This window comes from Spermophilus citellus (assembly GCF_964194105.1).
Source record: "Spermophilus citellus genome assembly, chromosome: 3".
In the NCBI taxonomy this organism is placed as follows: Eukaryota; Metazoa; Chordata; class Mammalia; order Rodentia; family Sciuridae; genus Spermophilus; species Spermophilus citellus.
In genome coordinates this window covers 149,789,783-149,808,575 of record NC_138184.1, presented here as the reverse complement: position 1 = coordinate 149,808,575, position 18,793 = coordinate 149,789,783, and the positions used below count along the sequence as shown (strand labels likewise).

The 18,793-nt window shown below is 38.1% G+C and overlaps 1 protein-coding gene across 3 annotated transcripts in view; it reads left to right on the top strand.

Moving 5' to 3' along the window:
* DNAH11 (dynein axonemal heavy chain 11) overlaps positions 1-18,793 on the top strand; it is a 278,938-nt gene that overhangs the window by 186,490 nt on the left and 73,655 nt on the right. For all 3 annotated transcript variants that reach the window (XM_081287176.1, XM_081287175.1, XM_081287177.1), the window contains 2 exons: positions 414-548; positions 6,150-6,320. In XM_081287176.1, coding sequence (XP_081143302.1) covers positions 414-548; positions 6,150-6,320 — 306 coding nt within the window. The remainder of the gene's footprint in view (positions 1-413; positions 549-6,149; positions 6,321-18,793) is intronic.

Here is an 18,793-nt window from a genome sequence, read left to right as displayed (position 1 = left end):
GCTTTTCACTGCCTACATTATGAATCCAATGAGAAAAGAGTCAATAGGTTAAGAAACGCAGATCACCCTGGACATTAACAAAGCTGGTACTGGAGAAGGAGGCTTACATAGGACAGCAGAGGGTGATGGTGTACCCATAATGCATGAGTCTTAAGAGCACATCACTTGCTTCAGTCTCTCTCTGTACTCTGCTGAGTGGAGAAGGAAGGTAAGATGATCACATGGTGACCTGATAGTCTGCGGAGGCTCTGACATACTATCATGACTGTATCCTCCTCCTCCTTTTCCTCCCCTAAAATATGTATGGTCAAAGAGCAAAGGAGAAAAAGCAGTTTGTTTTCTTCAAGATAACAGATAATGACTATTTCTGTTTTAACTAATAATGACTCAAGTTATCTTTGATTCTTATTCAGGATCTGGATCAAAATCTGAGCAAACTCACGGCTTCATTTGAAAAAGCAATAGCAGAGAAAGTCCGATGTCAAGAAGAGGTGAACCAAACCAACAAAACCATTGAACTAGCCAACAGACTTGTCAAGGAACTTGAGGCAAGATAACTTGTTCTTCTAAACTTTTCACTAAACATTCAGTTCAGCTTCTTTGGGTTGTATTATTTACTCACCTTCAGTTATGTCTAAGAGGAGAGTGAATCAACAATAAATGGGAACAGGTAGTCACCACTCACACAGTGGGTCAAAATGGCCAGAAAGAAGTGACCAATCCTTTGTTTTATAGAAAAGAAAACATCAGTTACAACGTTTTTAACATAGTCAGTAAATTCAGTGTGACTTCAGCGTAGTTTTCAACAAAAGCAGGAAGAAGATATGCTTTTGTCAGAATTTAGTTGTTTTGTATCCCTTGTAAAACAGTAAAGCACACCAGCTGTATAGGTAGGTATCTACTTATTTTTTTTCCTCTCCTTTCTTTTTAAGGACATTATGAAGTCCTTTAAAAACAAACAAACAAACAAAAAAAGCCTGTCATAACATGTCATAAAACTCAGGACAACTAATAGGTAACTGTGATACAGAATTGTTGATCCTTTTAATATACATTTGCATTAAATTCTACCAGCAGACCATGACTTTCAAGCCAAATCTGATTGATTTATGTTTTTGTTACTACATCTTTTTATAAGTGACTGACATGCTAATATTAAGAGTAATTCCATAAGACAAAGATTTTTAAGTAATTCTCAATTTTTTTCCTGTATGAACATGGTCTTTGACATAAATAAGTCACAAAAATTAAGATTTCCAGGGAGGCCAGAAAAAAAAATTAAGATTTCACTTGCTTTATCATGTGGTGTTAAACAATTCGGGCAAGTCTCTGAGCCTCTTCAACTTTGTTTTCTTTTACATAAAATGGGAATGTGGATAATACGTATCACAAAGTTACGATGAATCTTGAAAGAGATAATGCCTATTCAAGTGTTTTCTGTCAGAAAGATAAATAACCCAAAAAAGAGATGGTCAAAGGATTGGGTAGACATTTCTCATCAGATTACATACAGGTGGCCTGTAAGAATATGAAAAGATGTTCAGCTTCATTTGCATTTCCTGCTGCAGAACTACAAGGTGACCACTTTCATATCTTCTGTGATGATAATAAAAAAAAATCTTCAGCAGTATCAAGTATTGTTGGGGAGATAGAGAAAGTAAAACTCTACATACATTGCTAGTTGGAATGTAAGATGGCTCAGCCTCTGGAAAAGCTTGGTAGTTCCTCAAAATATTAAATATGAGGTAACTATTTGATTCAGTAATGCTATACATATCCAAAAGAAATGAAAGCAAATGCCCACACCAAAACTCTACTGTCATTGCTCAATGCAGCATAATTTGCAAGACTCCAAAGTAGAAACAATCCAAATATCTATCATCTGATGAGTGGAAAAATAAAATATGGTTTATTCATACAGTAGATATTATACAGGTATAAAAAGAAATGAGTATTGATACATACTACAACATTGATGACCCTTGGAAACAATATACTAAGTGAAAGAAGTAAGACTCAAAAGGCTACATATTGCATGATTTCATGTGTACAAAATGCTCCAAATAGGCAAATCTATAGATGTATAAACTACACTAGTGGTTAGAGGGGCTTGAGAAACAGGTGGAGTTCAGGGAGTGACTGCTCATAGACAAACAATTTTTCTTTGCGGTGAGGAAAATACTTTAAAATTAGATCGTGGAGATGATTGCCCAAGTCTCTAAATATACTAAAAACTACTTAGTTGCATATTTTAAAGGGTGATTTGCCTGGTGTAAGAATCATATCTCAGTAAATGTATTATTTTAAAGCATAAAGTATATAACTGCACTATTAGCATATAAAAAGTATACAACTGAAAAAAGTATATCATGAAGTATCTAACAAATAAGTTTATAACTATATTATTAGAACTACATTTAGCTGATAAGTGTATAACTGCACTCTTAGAAATGTGTTTCCATAGCGATGATAGAAAACTTGATTTACAGTGGCTTAAGCAAATAGAAGTTTATTGCCAAAAATGCTAGAGGTAGACCATCATATCATTGTTGATTTAGGTGATTAATGGTCAAATACCAACCTCTCCTGCTGTACCTGCTTAGCATGTGGACATTTACCTCATGCATTTTGCCTCATGGTCCCAAGATGCCTGCTACACCTTCAGATTTCTCAGGAGGAGGAGGAGGGAAGTCTCCTTCAGCTGGGTTTTCCTCTTTTGATTAAAATTTAAAAAGAAGAAAACCCTGAAGTTTTCATAGAGACCTCTCTAGTAGACTCCCACTGAGGTTTCTTTAGCCAGAACCAGATGTACAGTTCCTAACTGCAGAAAGGCCTGGGAATGTTGGGTAGTGATTGCTTCAGTCAATCACAGTCCTTCTCTTGAGGCTGGATTCATTACCACCCAATTCAGAATGACGGTTCTCTTAGCAAGCGAGGAGAGAAAAATGTGTGTTGGGATGGTTGAGCTGGTGATAGCCTACTTTCTCCATATATTTAGGATTTTAAAAATCTAATTTAAATTTGCCATAAATTTAACCTTCTCTCCCCAACATTCTGAAACTGGTAGTTCTTGGTATATAAAACCTAGTTAATTCTGTAAAATGTATTATTTATTCCATCTCAATAACTACAGGTCTTTTATTCCAAGTTTTCTAGCCAAAAGCTTTTGAATTACCCTTAGCTTTTTGCCCTTTATGACAAGCCACAGGGAATTCATTGGCATATCTTACTGGCCCTGCCTTGGAAGTCCATTCAGAATCTCACCACCTCTCACTCCCTCCATACCCAGTGCTGGTCCACACCACCAGCATCCCACCCCCTAGTACGTCTGTGGCCTCCACCATTAACCCCTAATGTGCATTCCTCTCATTGCAGCTGAGCAATACCTTGAAAGGTCCATTGATGTCACCATGTTGCTCAGAACTCCCCAATAACTAACCACTTCACTCAGAACAATCCACAGGCTTTACACACCCTGGGAGGCCATATGTGATCTGGCTGCTGGGGGCCTCTGTCCTCCTCTCTGCTCCTTTCCCTCTTGCTGCTGCTCCTCTGGTCTTCTCACTCCTCCTCACACAGTTGCTGCCCTGTCTGTGGCCTTTGGCTTTTTCCTCCACACAGCTTCCCCTTTCCCAGATGTCACGTCGCTGACTCCCCACTTCTTCAGTCTCTGCCAAAAGTTACACTTATCATGTGGTCTCCTCAGACCTCCCTAAACAGAGCACCCACCCTGCCACCTCTGCGCGCGAGCACACACACACACACACACTCTGCTCTGCTGCCCTCTTACACTTACTCAGCATTACATCTCTGTACCATGGATCATCGTATGACAATTTCAGATGTACATATACACACACACTTATTAACCCTCTTCCCCCATTAATATGTAAGCACTCAAGAACAAGAGCATCATGTTTTGTGAGTCACTTGATCCCAGGCACAGAGATTAGTCCCCAGCATGTCACAGGCATCAAGAGTTATTTGCTGAAAGAATGAATGAATGCATTTTGGAAATCTCTTGTGTTTTTTTGTTTTGTTTTGTTTTTTGTTTTTTTTAATTATGGAGCCCTTTGAAGACGCATTCTTTAAGTCAGTTGAGAAATTTTACTCCTCCTAATAGGGACTACTACTACTCATTTAATTTGGTAAGATTTAAACCCTTGAAAGTATTTACCAACTGTGAGGTACCTGAGAAAAAGAAGTACGTAGATGTTTCTGAAGTGGTTATGGAGTACCTGCATTTTATCAAGGCAAAATCAGGCTTTCCCCTTTGTGTCTCCCACATGGCCATATTTCCAAAGGCTTTGCTTTCTTGTGATGATTTAGACAATGACAGGGGAAAAAGCTTGTGTGTTGTTAACTAGGAAAAAAATATATTTTTGAAGGATTAATTGAAGATGTCAGATCTTTTCCTTTGAGGATAAATTCTTTCTGACTAGAACAGGAGACAGTTAACTTCTGAAAAACATCAAGACTGATGATTTTGTCTATATAGCATTGACCTGGAAGCTCAACCATTCAGACTAATAAATCAGGCAATTTATATTTAATCATTAACTAACTCCTGAGCTGAACAGCTGTTCAAAATTAGAAATGGGTCACCCCGGCCAGGATGACATTACGGGCAATCTATAATGCATTAGAATAAAATTACAGTGATTTTTAACTGTCTAGAAATTTATTACAGGACATGTTCCAACTCTTAAACCCTTGTTAGCCAGTGTCAGTAATGATTTATGTTGTGTGGGTGGTATAGTGAAATTATCGATGATTTCAATAGCCAATAAGTCTATGTTTAGTAAATCTTCAAATTTCAAAGCTGTTGTGGAGAATGAGGTGGGTGCACTTTATTGTTTATCATTTACAAACCAAAGACAACAAAGATGGAGGGTAGGCAAATGAGAGATTTCTCTGGAAAATTAATAGGCATGTTGTCTGTGGGGGGAAAAGTGATAAATTCTAAAAAGAGGACCAGAGAGCTGGAGTTCCTCAGCATTTAATTATATAGCAAACTTGGGGTGATCTCTATCAAGGAAAGCAAGGTGACACCTTAAAACAGCTTCGATACCCATTTCACATTCTGATCTCATGACCCCAGCATCCTAGGTATCAGGATGTCTTTCAGGAAACTGACATTTCAGTCTGACGTACATCATTTTGGGGTTCTGTGGACTTTCCTCTTTCATGAGAAAAGCACAATCCTTCAAGTTCCTGTTTTGCTTATACTGGCAAATTGCTGATTTTTTTTCAGATTCCATTAATTTCCATGTTGCTAGAATATTATACTAATTTTTAGCATGCCTTGATATAAAGTGAATTAGTGAACTATCCTGCAGTTCAGGCAATCCATACACATTTATTTCAGTTTTATTCAAATCCAATATTAAGGGCTCCACATACTTAACCTGTAAATCAGATCTTAAATGACCAACACTCTAGATATAAGGACTTCAGTATTCTTTGCGTATACTGTCTTCAAGGTTAGTGAAGTCCTGATTTCTGTCTTTTTACATAGGTCATAGCTTCCTCCACTGATTTAATGATTATATTAGAAAAATAACCTTTAGTAACTACTGGCATAATTCTTTAATAGAATTTGAGATAGATGGCTATTTAAGCTTCATGTTTTAATTAGTTAACATGAATGATATTTGTCATTTTCTTTGCCTATAATCAGTCCACTGAGCTTGTTTGTTAATGGGGAAAGGATACATCTAGGTCCGTGTAGTGTTATTGCTGAAAAGTGCAAAGAATGGAGAACAGCTACACCGACATCCACAATCCTAACATCACTCATTCTTAGCCATAGCCTTTGGCCTTCTATGCTCAAAGAGAGAAGTAACTGTCTTCCTGTCAAGAACCACCCCAATCATGATTAAAGAGCAGAGCATCCAACTCTTGCTAAAGGAGATATAAAACAACTAATGTCACATGGTACTAAAGTCAACTGAAGAGAATAGAACTATTTGGTAATGATGGGCTTAAAGCACATGACAGCTTCTGCAATCATGCTGTTTACGTTCTGCTCCTTCCGGAGATGGTACAGAGTGCCGTAGTCTTAAACTGTGCTATAAGATAACTGCATTAAGTATTTGTTGAGTTGATGCTCTCACTGCAATTACATGTGAATGATTTTTATTGTTCAGTCAGAGAAGATTCGCTGGGGTCAGAATATTAAGACCTTTGAAGCTCAAGAGAAGACGCTGTGTGGAGACGTCCTCCTTACAGCAGCATTTGTGTCTTATGTTGGGCCCTTCACCAAACAATATCGTCAGGAACTGGTGCACTGCAAGTGGGTTCCATTTCTTCAACAGAAGGTGAGTTGAGTTCTTTATCTTGTCACCCTGCAGAAGCATCATATGGAAATTCAAATAGTAAGAAAAAAATATATATGCTAGGAACTTTTGTTACCCCTCTTATGGTAACTGACAGAGAGTTCTCCAGTGAAGATGTTCCTGGTATGTTGCACAGCTTCTGTTTTTAACAGTGATTTTCACAGATAGGAGAAAAGTAATTATACAGAGTTATGGTTAGAAAAGTACATTTAACAAGAATGATAGAAATCGAATTTGGATTATATTACTGAATGGCACAAAATTTTGATTTCTTACTGATATGGGTTATTAAGGATTTGCTTTTATTATAACTATTATCACATACTGAACTGATTAATGGGATTCGTTGTGATATTTTCCTATGTACATGCATACATCACCCTTCTAACCCCGCTCCTTCTTTGCCTCAGCACCCTTTCCAGTCCCTATGCAATAGTAATCTCTTTTCTACTTTCATCTCTTGTTTTGGGAGAGCTTTTGTTGTTTAGTTTCTACACGATGGAGGCCATGAGATATCTGTCTGTCTGTGTTTGGCTTATTTTGCTTAACATGTTGCTCTCGAGTTTCATCCATTTGCCTGCAAATGACAGGATTTCATTATACTTTATAGCTGAATAGTACTCCATTGTATGTATATATATATATATACCATATTTTCTGCATCCTCTCATGTGCTGATGAGCATTTAACTGACTCCATATCTTGGCTATTGTGAATAGTGCTGCAATAAGCATGGGTATGCAGGTGTCTGTCTTGTATGTTGACTTCATTTCCTTCTAGCATATACCTAAAAGTGGGATAAGTGGATCTTATACTAGTTACATTTCTAGATTTTGAGGAACCCCCATACTATTTTCCATAGTGTCCATATTAATTTACATTCCCACCACCAGGATATAAGGGTTCTTTTACTCCACATCCTCACCAATATTTGTCATTGTTGGTGTCGTTTATAGTAGCCATTCTAACTGGGGTGAGATGGGATCTCAATAGTTTTGATTTGCATATCTCTGGATAATGATACTGAGCATTTTAAAAAATATTTCTTGGCTGTTTATCTTTTAAGAAGCATCTATTCAGATCTTTTGCCCATTTTTAAAATGGATTGCTTGTTATGGTTTTTTGTTTGTTATTTATTCCTTTAAAAATTCTGGGTATATAACCCTCTGTCAAATGATTAGCCAACAAATGTTTTCTCCAATTCTGTAGTTAATATCTTCAGCTCTGTTGATTGTTTCCCTGGCTCTGCAGAATCTTTTTAGTTTGATCTTATCCATTTTGTCAATTTTTACTTTTTTCTCCTGAACTTTGAGTCCTATCCAGAAAATCATTGCTTGTACCACTATCTTGAACTATTTCCCCTTACATTTTCTGTGGTGGTTTCAGAGTTTCAGGTGTTACATTAAGGTCTTCGATCCATTTCAAGTTGATTTTTGCAGTGTCAGAAAACGAGTTCAGTTTCAATCTTCTGCATGTAGCCACGTGCAGTTCATTCTCTTTCTCTCTCCAGTTCATTCCCTCTCTCTCCATATCCACCCCCCTCTCTAGCTAAAGGTTTCTCAATCTTTTCAAAGAACCAACTGTTTCATTCATCCTTTATAATTGTTCTTTGATACTCTTATATTTCTCCTCTGATCTTTATCATTTCTTTCCTTCTATTAATTTGGGGTTTGGCTTGTTCTTTTTAAGACATTGAGATATAATACCATTAGGTTGTTTATTTGATCACTCTATATATTTTTTTTGAGATAGTCTCTCATTTCCCCAATCTTCTCTCTTAGTACTGGTTTTATTGAATCCTACAACTTTTGAAATGTTCAATTTTCATTTGTTTCAAGAAATCTTTAAATTTCTCTTCTGATTTCTTCAATATCCCACTATTCATTCAAAAGTGTGTTGTTCATTTATGTGTTTGTATAATTTTTTTTGTGTGTGTGTGGTGTTGGGGATTGAACCCAGGGCCTTGTGTATGCGATTCAAGCACTCTGCCAACTGAGCTATATCCCCTGCCCTTGTTTGTATGATTTCTAAAGTTTCTCTCGATGCTGATTTCTAGTTTCAATCCATTGTGATCCAAAAAGATATATGATATGGTTCCAATTTTTTTTAATTTGTTACGACTTATTTTGTAGCTCAGTATATGGTTTGTTTCGAGAAAATTGTATGCACTCATGGAAAGAAAGAATGTGTATTTTGCAGCTGTTGAATGGAATGTTTTATAAACATGTATTAGGCCCTGGGGACTCAGTGGTAGAATACTTGCCTACTATGCATAAAGGCCCTAGGTTTGGTCTCTAGCTCCTGTAAATGTCTGTCAAGTCAATTTCATCTACAGTGTTGTTTAACTCATATGTTTCTTTGCTGGATTTTTTTTGGTCTGGAGTATCTATCCATTGGTGGGAGTGGGTATTGAAATCCCCCACTAATACTGTATTGAAGTTTTTCTCTTCCTTTAGGTCTGATAGTATTTGTTTTATAAAAATGAGTGCTCTGACATTATGTGCATACAGATTTATAATTTTTATATCCTCTTGATGAATTGATCCCTTGATCATTATATTAGTGACCTTCTTTGTCTCTTCTTACTGATTTTTGTCTTAAAGTCTTTTTTGTCACATTTAAGTATAGCTACTCCTCGTTTTCAGAATCCCTATGCTTGGAATATAATTTTCCATTCTTTCACTTTCAGTCTTTGTGTCTCCTTACTGATAAGGTAATTATATTTTATTTTATTTTTTTTTCACATTCTTTTTTTTTATTGGTTGTTCACAACATTACAAAGCTCTTGACATATCATATTTCATACATTAGATCGAAGTGGGTTATGAACCCCCAATTTTACCCCAAATGCAGATTGCAGAATCACGTCGGTTACACATCCACAATTTTACATAATGCCCTATTAGTAATTGTTGTATTCTGCTACCTTTCCTATCCCCTACTATCCCCCCTCCCCTCCCCTCCCCTCCCATCTTCTCTCTCTACCCCATCTACTGTAATTCATTTCTCTCCTTGTTTATTTTCCCATTCCCCTCACAACCTCTTATATGTAATTTTGTATAGCAATGAGGGTCTCCCTTCATTTCCATGCAATTTCCCTTTTCTCTCCCTTTCCCTCCCATCTCATGTCTCTGTTTAATGTTAAACTTTTCTTCCTGCTCTTCCTCCCTGCTGTGTTCATAGTTGCTCTCATTATATCAAAGAAGACATTTGGTATTTTTTTGGGGGGGATTGGCTAGCTTCACTAAGCATAATCTGCTCTACTGCCATCCATTTCCCTGCAAATTCTATGATTTTGTCATTTTTATTGCTGCATAGTACTCCATTGTGTATAGATGCCACATTTTTTTTATCCATTCATCTATTGAAGGGCATCTGGGTTGGTTCCACAGTCTAGCTATTGTGAATTATGCTGCTATGAACATTGATGTGGCAGTATCCCTGTAGCATGCTCTTTTAAGGTCTTCAGGGAATAGTCCGAGAAGGGCAATAGCAGGGTCAAATGGTGGTTCCATTCCCATCTTTCCCAGGAATCTCCAAACTGCTTTCCAAATTGGCCGCACCAATTTGCAGTCCCACCAGCAATGTACAAGTATACCCTTTTCTCCACATCCTCGCCAGCACTTGTTGTTGTTTGACTTCATAGTGGCTGCCAATCTTACTGGAGTGAGATGGTATCTTAGGGTGGTTTTGATTTGCATTTCTCTGACTGCTAGAGATGGTGAGCATTTTTTCATGTACTTGTTGATTGATTGTATATCCTCCTCTGAGAAGTGTCTGTTCAGGTCCTTGGCCCATTTGTTGATTGGGTTATTTGTTATCTTATTGTCTAATTTTTTGAGTTCTTTGTATACTCTGGATATTAGGGCTCTATCTGAAGTGTGAGGAGTAAAAATTTGTTCCCAGGATGTAGGCTCCCTATTTACCTCTCTTATTGTTTCTTTTGCTGAGAAAAAACTTTTTAGTTTAAGTAAGTCCCATTTGTTGATTCTTGTTATTAACTCTTGTGCTATGGGTGTCCTATTAAGGAATTTGGAGCCCGACCCCACAATATGTAGATCAGAGCCAACTTTTTCTTCTATCAGACGCAGAGTCTCTGATTTGATATCAAGCTCCTTGATCCATTTTGAGTTAACTTTTGTGCATGGCGAGAGAAAGGGATTCAGTTTCATTTTGTTGCATATGGATTTCCAATTTTCCCAACACCATTTGTTGAAGATGCTATCCTTCCTCCATTGCATGCTTTTAGCCCCTTTATCAAATATAAGATAGTTGTAACTTTGTGGATTAGTCTCTGTGTCCTCTATTCTATACCATTGGTCCACCCGCCTGTTTTGGTACCAGTACCATGCTGTTTTTGTCACTATTGCTCTGTAATATAGTTTGAAATCTGGTATCGCTATACAGCCTGATTCACACTTCCTGCTTAGAATTGCTTTTGCTATTCTGGGTCTTTTATTTTTCCATATGAATTTCATGATTGCTTTATCTATTTCTACAAGAAATGCCGTTGGGATTTTGATTGGCATTGCATTAAACCTATAGAGAACTTTTGGTAATATCGCCATTTTGATGATGTTAGTTCTGCCTATCCATGAACAGGGTATATTTTTCCATCTTCTAAGATCTTCTTCTACTTCTCTCTTTAGGGTTCTGTAGTTTTCATTGTATAAATCTTTCACCTCTTTTGTTAGGTTGATTCCCAAGTATTTTATTTTTTTTGAGGATATTGTGAATGGAGTGTTTTTCCTCATTTCCGTTTCAGAAGTTTTGTCGCTGATATACAGAAATGCCTTTGATTTATGCGTGTTGATTTTATATCCTGCCACTTTGCTGTTTCATTTATTAGTTCTAGTAGTTTCTTTGTAGACCCTTTTGGGTCTTCTAGGTATAGAATCATGTCATCTGCAAATAGTGATAATTTAAGTTCTTCTTTTCCTATTTTTATGCCTTTAATTTCTTTCGTCTGTCTAATTGCTCTGGCCAGTGTTTCGAGAACTATATTGAATAGAAGTGGTGATAGAGGGCATCCCTGTCTTGTTCCAGATTTTAGAGGGAATGCCTTTAACTTTTGTCCATTCAGAATGATGCTAACCTGAGGCTTAGCATAGATAGCTTTTACAATGTCAAGATAAGTTCCTGTTATCCCTAGTTTTTCTAATGTTTTGAACATAAAGGGATGCTGTACTTTGTCGAATGCTTTCTCTGCGTCTATCGAGATGATCATATGGTTCTTATCTTTAAGTCTATTGATGTGGTGAATAGCATTTATTGATTTCCGTATATTGAACCAACCTTGCATCCCAGGGATGAATCCTACTTGATCATGGTGCACAATTTTTTTGATGTGTTTTTGTATTCGATTCGCCAGAATTTTATTGAGGATTTTTGCATCTAGGTTCATTAGAGATATTGGTCTGTAGTTTTCTTTCTTTGAGGTGTCTTTGTCTGGTTTCGGAATCAGGGTGATGTTGGCCTCATAGAATGAATTTGGAAGAGCTCCCTCTTTTTCTATTTCCTGAAATAACTTGAAAAGTATTGGTATTAATTCTTCTTTAAAGATTTTGTAAAACTCCGCTGTATACCCATCCGGTCCTGGGCTTTTCTTGGTTGGTAGTCTTTTGATGGCTTCTTCAATTTCATCCATTGATATTGGTCTGTTCAAATTGTGTGTATCCTCCTGACTCAGTCTGGGCAAATCATATGACTTAAGAAATTTATCGATGTCTTCACTATCTTCTATTTTATTGGAATATAGGTTTTCAAAATAATTTATAATTGTCTTCTGTATTTCTGTAGCATCTGTTGTGATATTGCCTTTTTCATCCTGTATGTTAGTAATTTGAGTTCTCTCTTCTTCTCTTCGTTAGCATGGCTAAAGGTCTGTCGATCTTATTTATTTTTTCGAAGAACCAACTTTTAGTTTTGTTAATTTTTTCAATAGTTTCTTTTGTTTCAATTTCATTGATTTCTGCTCTGATTTTAATTATTTCTTGCCTTCTGCTACATTTGCTGTTGTTTTGCTCCTCCTTTTCTAGGGCTTTGAGATGAAGTGTGAGCTCATTTATTTGTTGGTTTTTTATTTTTTTGAGGAATGAGCACCAGGCGATGAATTTTCCTCTTAAAACTGCTTTCATTGTGTCCCATAGATTCCGATATGTTGTCTCTGTATTTTCATTTATCTCTAAGAATTTTTTGATTTCCTCCTTTATGTCTTCTGTAACCCATTGATCATTCAGTAACATATTTTCATTTTCCATGTGATGTAGGATTTTTCCTTCCTTCTTTTATCATTGATTTCCAGTTTCATTCCATTATGATCAGATAAAATGCATGGTATTATCTCCACCCCTTTATATTTACTGAGGGTTGCCCTATGGCATAATATATGGTCTATTTTTGAGAAGGATCCATGTGCTGCTGAGAAAAAAGTGTATCCATTTGATGATGGTTGATATATTCTATATATGTCAGTAAAGTCTAGGTTGTTCTTTGTGATATTGAGTTCTATAGTTTCTTTATTCAACTTTTGTTTGGAGGATCTGTCCAATGGTGAGAGAGGTGTGTTGAAGTCACCCATAATTATTGTGTTGTGGTCTATTTGATTCTTGAACTTGAGGAGAATTTGTTTTATGAATGTCGCAGCACCATTATTTGGTGCATAAATATTGATAATTGTTATGTCCTGTTGGTGAATGGTTCCTTTTAACAGTATATAATGTCCTTCTTTATCCCTTTTTATTAACTTAGTCTTGAAGTCAATTTTATTCGATATGAGGATGGCCACCCCTGCTTGCTTACGAGGACCGTGTGCATGGTATATTTTTTCCCATCCTTTCACCTTCAGCCTGTGTATGTCTTTTCCAATCAGATGTGTCTCCTGGAGGCAGCATATTGTTGGATTTGTTTTCTTAATCCATGATGCCAGCCTATGTCACTTTATTGGAGAGTTTAAGCCATTAACATTCAGAGTTACTATTGATATATGGTTTGTACTTCCATCCATGTTTGATTATTTATCCTTTTTAAAAAAAATTTAGTTTGTTTCTCCATGATTATCTTTCCCCTCACCCTATGTCTTTACCGAGGCACTTCCTACTGATGGTTTTGGTTATTGTTTTTCATTTCTTCCTCATGTAGTGTTTTGCTCAAAATGCTTTGCAATGCTGGTTTTCTGGCTGCAAATTCTTTTAACTTTTGTTTATCATGAAAGATTTTTTTTCGTTGTCATACCTGAAGCTTAATTTTGCTGGATACAGAATTCTTGGTTGGCATCCATTGTCTTTCAGTGTTTGAAATACATTGTTCCATGACCTTCTTGCTTTCAGTGTCTGTGATGAAAAATCCGTTGTTAACCTTATTGGTTTACCCCTGAATGTAATCTGTCTCCTTTCTCTTGTAGCTTTTGATATTTTCTCTTTGTTCTGTATATTGGATATCTTCATAACAATGTGTCTTGGCGTTGGTCTACTGTGATTTTGTGTGCTCGGTGTCCTGTATGCATCTTCAATTTGTATATCTGTTTCCTTTTTTATTTCTGGAAAGTTTTCTGTAATTATTTCATTCAGCAGGTTACTCATTCCCTTGGTTTGAATCTCTGTACCTTCTTCTATCCCAATGACTCGTAAGTTTGGTTTTTTATGTTATCCCATAACTCTTGGATGTTTTTCTCGTGATTTTTTACCAGCCTTTCTGAGTTGGCTAGACTCTTTTCAAGATGATATATTTTGTCTTCATTATCTGACGTTCTGGCTTCTACTTGCTCCACTCTGTTAGTGATACTCTCAATTGAGTTTTTAATTTGGTTTATCGTTTCCTTCATTTCTAGAATTATTGTTTGATTATTTTTTATAATCTCTATCTCCTGATAAAGATGCTTAACTTCTTCTTTTAGCTGTTTATGTAATTCATTCTCAATGTGTTCTTTCGCTGCTTGAATTTGCTGTCTTGTATCCTCTTTAAGGTTCCATTCCATCTGTCTAAGGTGTTCCTTGAGTTCTTTATATGACCATTTTTCTGATGACTCTAGGTCCTCCTGAATATTTAGGCTGTCCTGCATTGTTTGTACTCCTTTTCTTCCTTGCTTTTTGAAGCTGCTCATGTTACTTCTTGTTCTGCTTGACTGCTGAGTTACTGTTTACTCCTACAAATTTATTTGATGCTTGGGAGGAAAGGTATTAGAAGGGAAGGGAAGAAGTCACTAAAGAGAATGAGAGTAAGCAGGTAGAATTCAAGGAAGGGGGGATAAGGTAATTGAAAAGAAATGAAAAGACAAAAGAAGAAAAAAAAATAGGAAATAAAAAAAGAAAAAAAATTTTTTTAAAAAATAATATAAAAATTAAAATTAAAATTAGAAGAAAAAAAATTTTAAAAAAATTGTAAAAAAAATTTAAAACAACAACAAGAAAGAAAAATGAAAATGAAAGAAAAACCCAAATCAAAAAAAAGAGAAAAGAAAAAAAGAAAAAAAACTAATAAATGCAGTCTTAGAGTTTGATTAACTTCTCTTTCAGTAGGTGGCGCTGTGCCCACCAGGCCAAGTTTCTCCTGTCAATACGCGGGAACCAATTACTGTGCAGCAGCTCCTCCCAGACTGGGCGAGTCTCCAATCCTGAGTGCCTAGGGCCTCCTCTTGTGTCTAGTCACTTTCTACTTTTCCTCTAGCCAGGCCCCTCTCATGGGTGCCGCTCACCACAATACTGGCTACACGCCAGGTCTGCTGCTCCCGGGAGCCCTGTTTTCATGAACGACTGGGCACACTCTTCCAGTTTGCCATTCCCTCAGACCCTAAGTTTGTAGAGCTTGGGGCTGAGAATCCTCAGCGAATTTTACTTGCCCTCCGGTAGCCACTCCCCCGGTAGCTGGTGCAAGAGACCTCAGCTGTCAGCACTGGTGAGAGCGGTAGTTCCGTGCCGCGAGTCCCGCGCCACCTCTGATTCCCTGGGTCTGGCTCTCGTGCTCACGGGAGAGCTGGGAGGGGCCCTTAAGGTTTCCCTGATGTGTGGAGAGGGAAGGCTAGGGGATTACACACCTGTATCCGCAGGTTTCAATGAAGTTATCTCCTCCACCGCAGTCTGATGACATCAGTTCTCTGCCATGGTGGTATCTCTTGCAAATGGCGACAGTTCGTTTCCCTTTGCCGGACGACCAGTGCAACGGGTGGGTCCTTACTGTCTCTCCCAAGCCCCGTTTCAAACCTGTGGCCACTACCTATGAAGGATTGGTGGGCATTTACCTCCGTAGGATGAGAAGGGCTGACCAGTTGTTTCAGCCGGATGGATTAGTGCTGAGTCACAGCTGTTTGTCTGCGGGAAGCAGGCGAACGGGAGCTTGAATTCAGCCGATCTGGGCTCAGAGTGTGTTCTGAGAGGCCCAGACTGTTTGCCCCAGATCCACGTCAGCTCAGCATTGCCTAGTGATCCTGAGCAAACAGATTTAGGTTGTTTATGACTCCCTATGCCTGCACAGCTGAAGAGGTCAGAGATTGATCTCTCTGCACCCGCCGCCATGTTGGAATCTCCGGTAATTATATTTTAGGCAGCATATTTTTGGGGCTTGTTTTTCAATCTATCCAGCCAGTCTGTGTCTTTTAATGGATAATCAAGTCCACATATTCTGCTTTCAGAATAATTAATGAAAGTTACAGACTTGTGCCTGTCATTTTTTGATTCTTCTGGTTGTTTTGAAAGTTCTTTTTTCCTTTCTTCCTCTTTTATTCATCATTATGGTCTGAATGGTTTACTGTATTGATAGTATCTGATTCTTTTCGATATCTCATTTGTGTATCTACCCTTCTAGTGGGACTTGCACTTTAATTTGATATTGCAATTGTAGTTACCTTTCTTCTACTTCTGGGTGTAGGACTCCCTTAATCATCTTTCGTAAGGCTGGTCTGGTAATCATGAGTTCCCTTAATTTTTGCTTATCTTGGAAAGTCTTTATTTCTGTTTCATTTCTAATGGATAGCCTTGCAACTATTTATTTTCAGGATTGAAATACATGCCTTACTGGCCTGTAGGGTTTCTCTGAGAAACCTGCCGTTAGACTACTGGGGTTGCCCTTAAATGTGACTTAGTGAAGATTTTAAAATTCTTTGCCCTGTACTTATGACAGTTTGACTATAATAGATCACGGTGAGAATCTTTTCTGGTCATGTCTACTTGGGTCATATAGGTTTCCTGCACTTGGATGTCCATGTCTTACCACAATGAGGGAAGTTTTCTGCTATTATTTCACAGTACAGGTTTCCGTACCTTTACCTTTTATTCCTTCCCCTTTAAGTATACTGATGATGCAGACATTGATCTTTTAGTGGTGTCCTAAAGACTTTACATACTCCTTTCATGGTTTTTTAAATTTCTGTCTGAAGATGATATTTCAATAGGCATGTCTTCAAGCTCTTGAAACTCTTCTATGTCTAGTCTTTCTTCCACTGACCTAGTCTGTTATTGAGGCTTTCAATTGAACTCTTTATCTGACTTATACAGCTCTTTATTTCCAAGATTTCTGGCTGGTTGTTGAACTTTTTCATTCATATCCTGCACAATTTCCCCAGTTTAATTTAATAATTTATTTATATTCTGAAGTTCACTTATATTTTTTAAATCATTATTTTGAATTCTTTAGCAAGTATTTCAACCACTTGAATATCTTTGGAATCCATTACCAGAGAATTATGAATTCTAGAAAGTGTCTTATTATGGTGTTTTAAAATATTTCTTGTGTTCCTATGTTGAGATTTGTGCATCTGGTGAGATTTTTGATATGGAATGGTCTTATTTAAGCAGCTTTATCCTAAAAATGTGTCCTGAGGTATAGGTTTATTTTGCAATAGAATTTATTTCCAGCAGGACCACTATGTAATCTCTCAGTAGCTTCTTTGGCTACAATTAGCAAGTTTAGGCATAGTGCACACCATGTTAGAGAGACCCATTTTCTCTCTGGGTCATACAGGAGTGAGGACACTCTAGCAGTTCAAACAAATGTGGTATTGACAGCAAAATGTACGGGTTGAATATTGTGTGGCCACTTCTCCAGGGAGAGTAGCCCCTAAAAATTGATGGGGATATCGTTACATACAGCTGATACCGGCTCTAATAATTGAATGACTCTCTGGTATTGGCTGTTGCAGTGTTGGTGAGGTACCTAAGCACTTTCTGTCTGATTAGACATTTGTGTGGGTCCAGGTGCTTTTCAGAGAGAGTTGGAGAAGGATTCACAGCACCCACTTTATGGCACTCACACAGTCTTGTCAACAGTGTGTGATCAGGCAAGTGTGGGGGCCAATGCAGGGGACACATGTAGGTGAGAGGTAGGAAAAGTTAGGTCATTCATACCTGTTGCCACTATGGGTGTGACTGTCCAGGAGCAGGACCTGAGCCCCCCACCCACAGCTATGCTCACCTGGGGACAGGGCATAGCCCATGGGCTTTTCTCTGCCTACCCCATTCTTTTCATTGTAGCACCCACCAGGATTGAGCTTCACTGAATCACAGCTGGATCCAAGCATGATTCCTCTCAGCTGAGATCCTGTAGGAGCACAGGAGACTAGAACTGGGCCCCTCCTATGCAAAGTTTCTCTGACCTTAGGTTAATGTGTCTTATGGGGACAAGGCTACAGCTAATGTTGTGTCTTAGTGCTCAAAACTGTCCCAACAGTCCTCTGTGGAAGGAGGAGCAGCAGGACCCAGTTCTTTCTCTGCCTTGTTAGTGACAAACACCCACACACAGCCCTGGGAGAGGGAACCATGTGGGCAACCGTGCTTAGTCCTGGTACCCATGCAAAACCACACGTGACTGGCCATGCCCCAGGTTTCAGAGGGCAGGCTTCCAGATCCCCTGGTTCCTGGGAATGGCACCCTCCACTCTCTTCCACATCACAACACCTGTTCCCCACACTCAGCAGGTTTGCATCACAGTTATTATACCAAGCCAAAAATGGATTGTGAGACAATCACCCCTGAGGCATCACAGTAGAATGCCCCCAAGATGGGAATATGCAAGGGTTTCTGACCCTTAAAGCTGTCCAAACTCAAAGATAGCTCCTGGCCACATCACCCAGAAGGGTCACTAGGAAATGAAGTAAATTCTTTTTCCCCCAAAGCCAGACTACTGTGAAGATTTCTGTCTTCGTATCTATTTAGGCTATAAACTAACAAGGGCCCTAAAACTTTCCAACTGTGAGGATTGCCAGCCTCTGCCCTGATAGCAGAGGAAAACCCCCCTCCCTAGCGATGGAGGTAGGACAGCAGTTTCTGGAATATTTTTTCTCTTATTATGCTGCTGTCCCAGGTCTCTCAATTCTACAAGGTTTACATTTCTCTACCTTTAAATTTCAGTCTTCTGTCATCGTCACTCGCCTCACTATGCAGTTGTACATCTGTTGCCTTGATTCTTTGTGTAAGAGCAAGTGAGTGTTGGGTGCCTCTGTTCAGCCGTCTTGCCTGTCTTTCTCC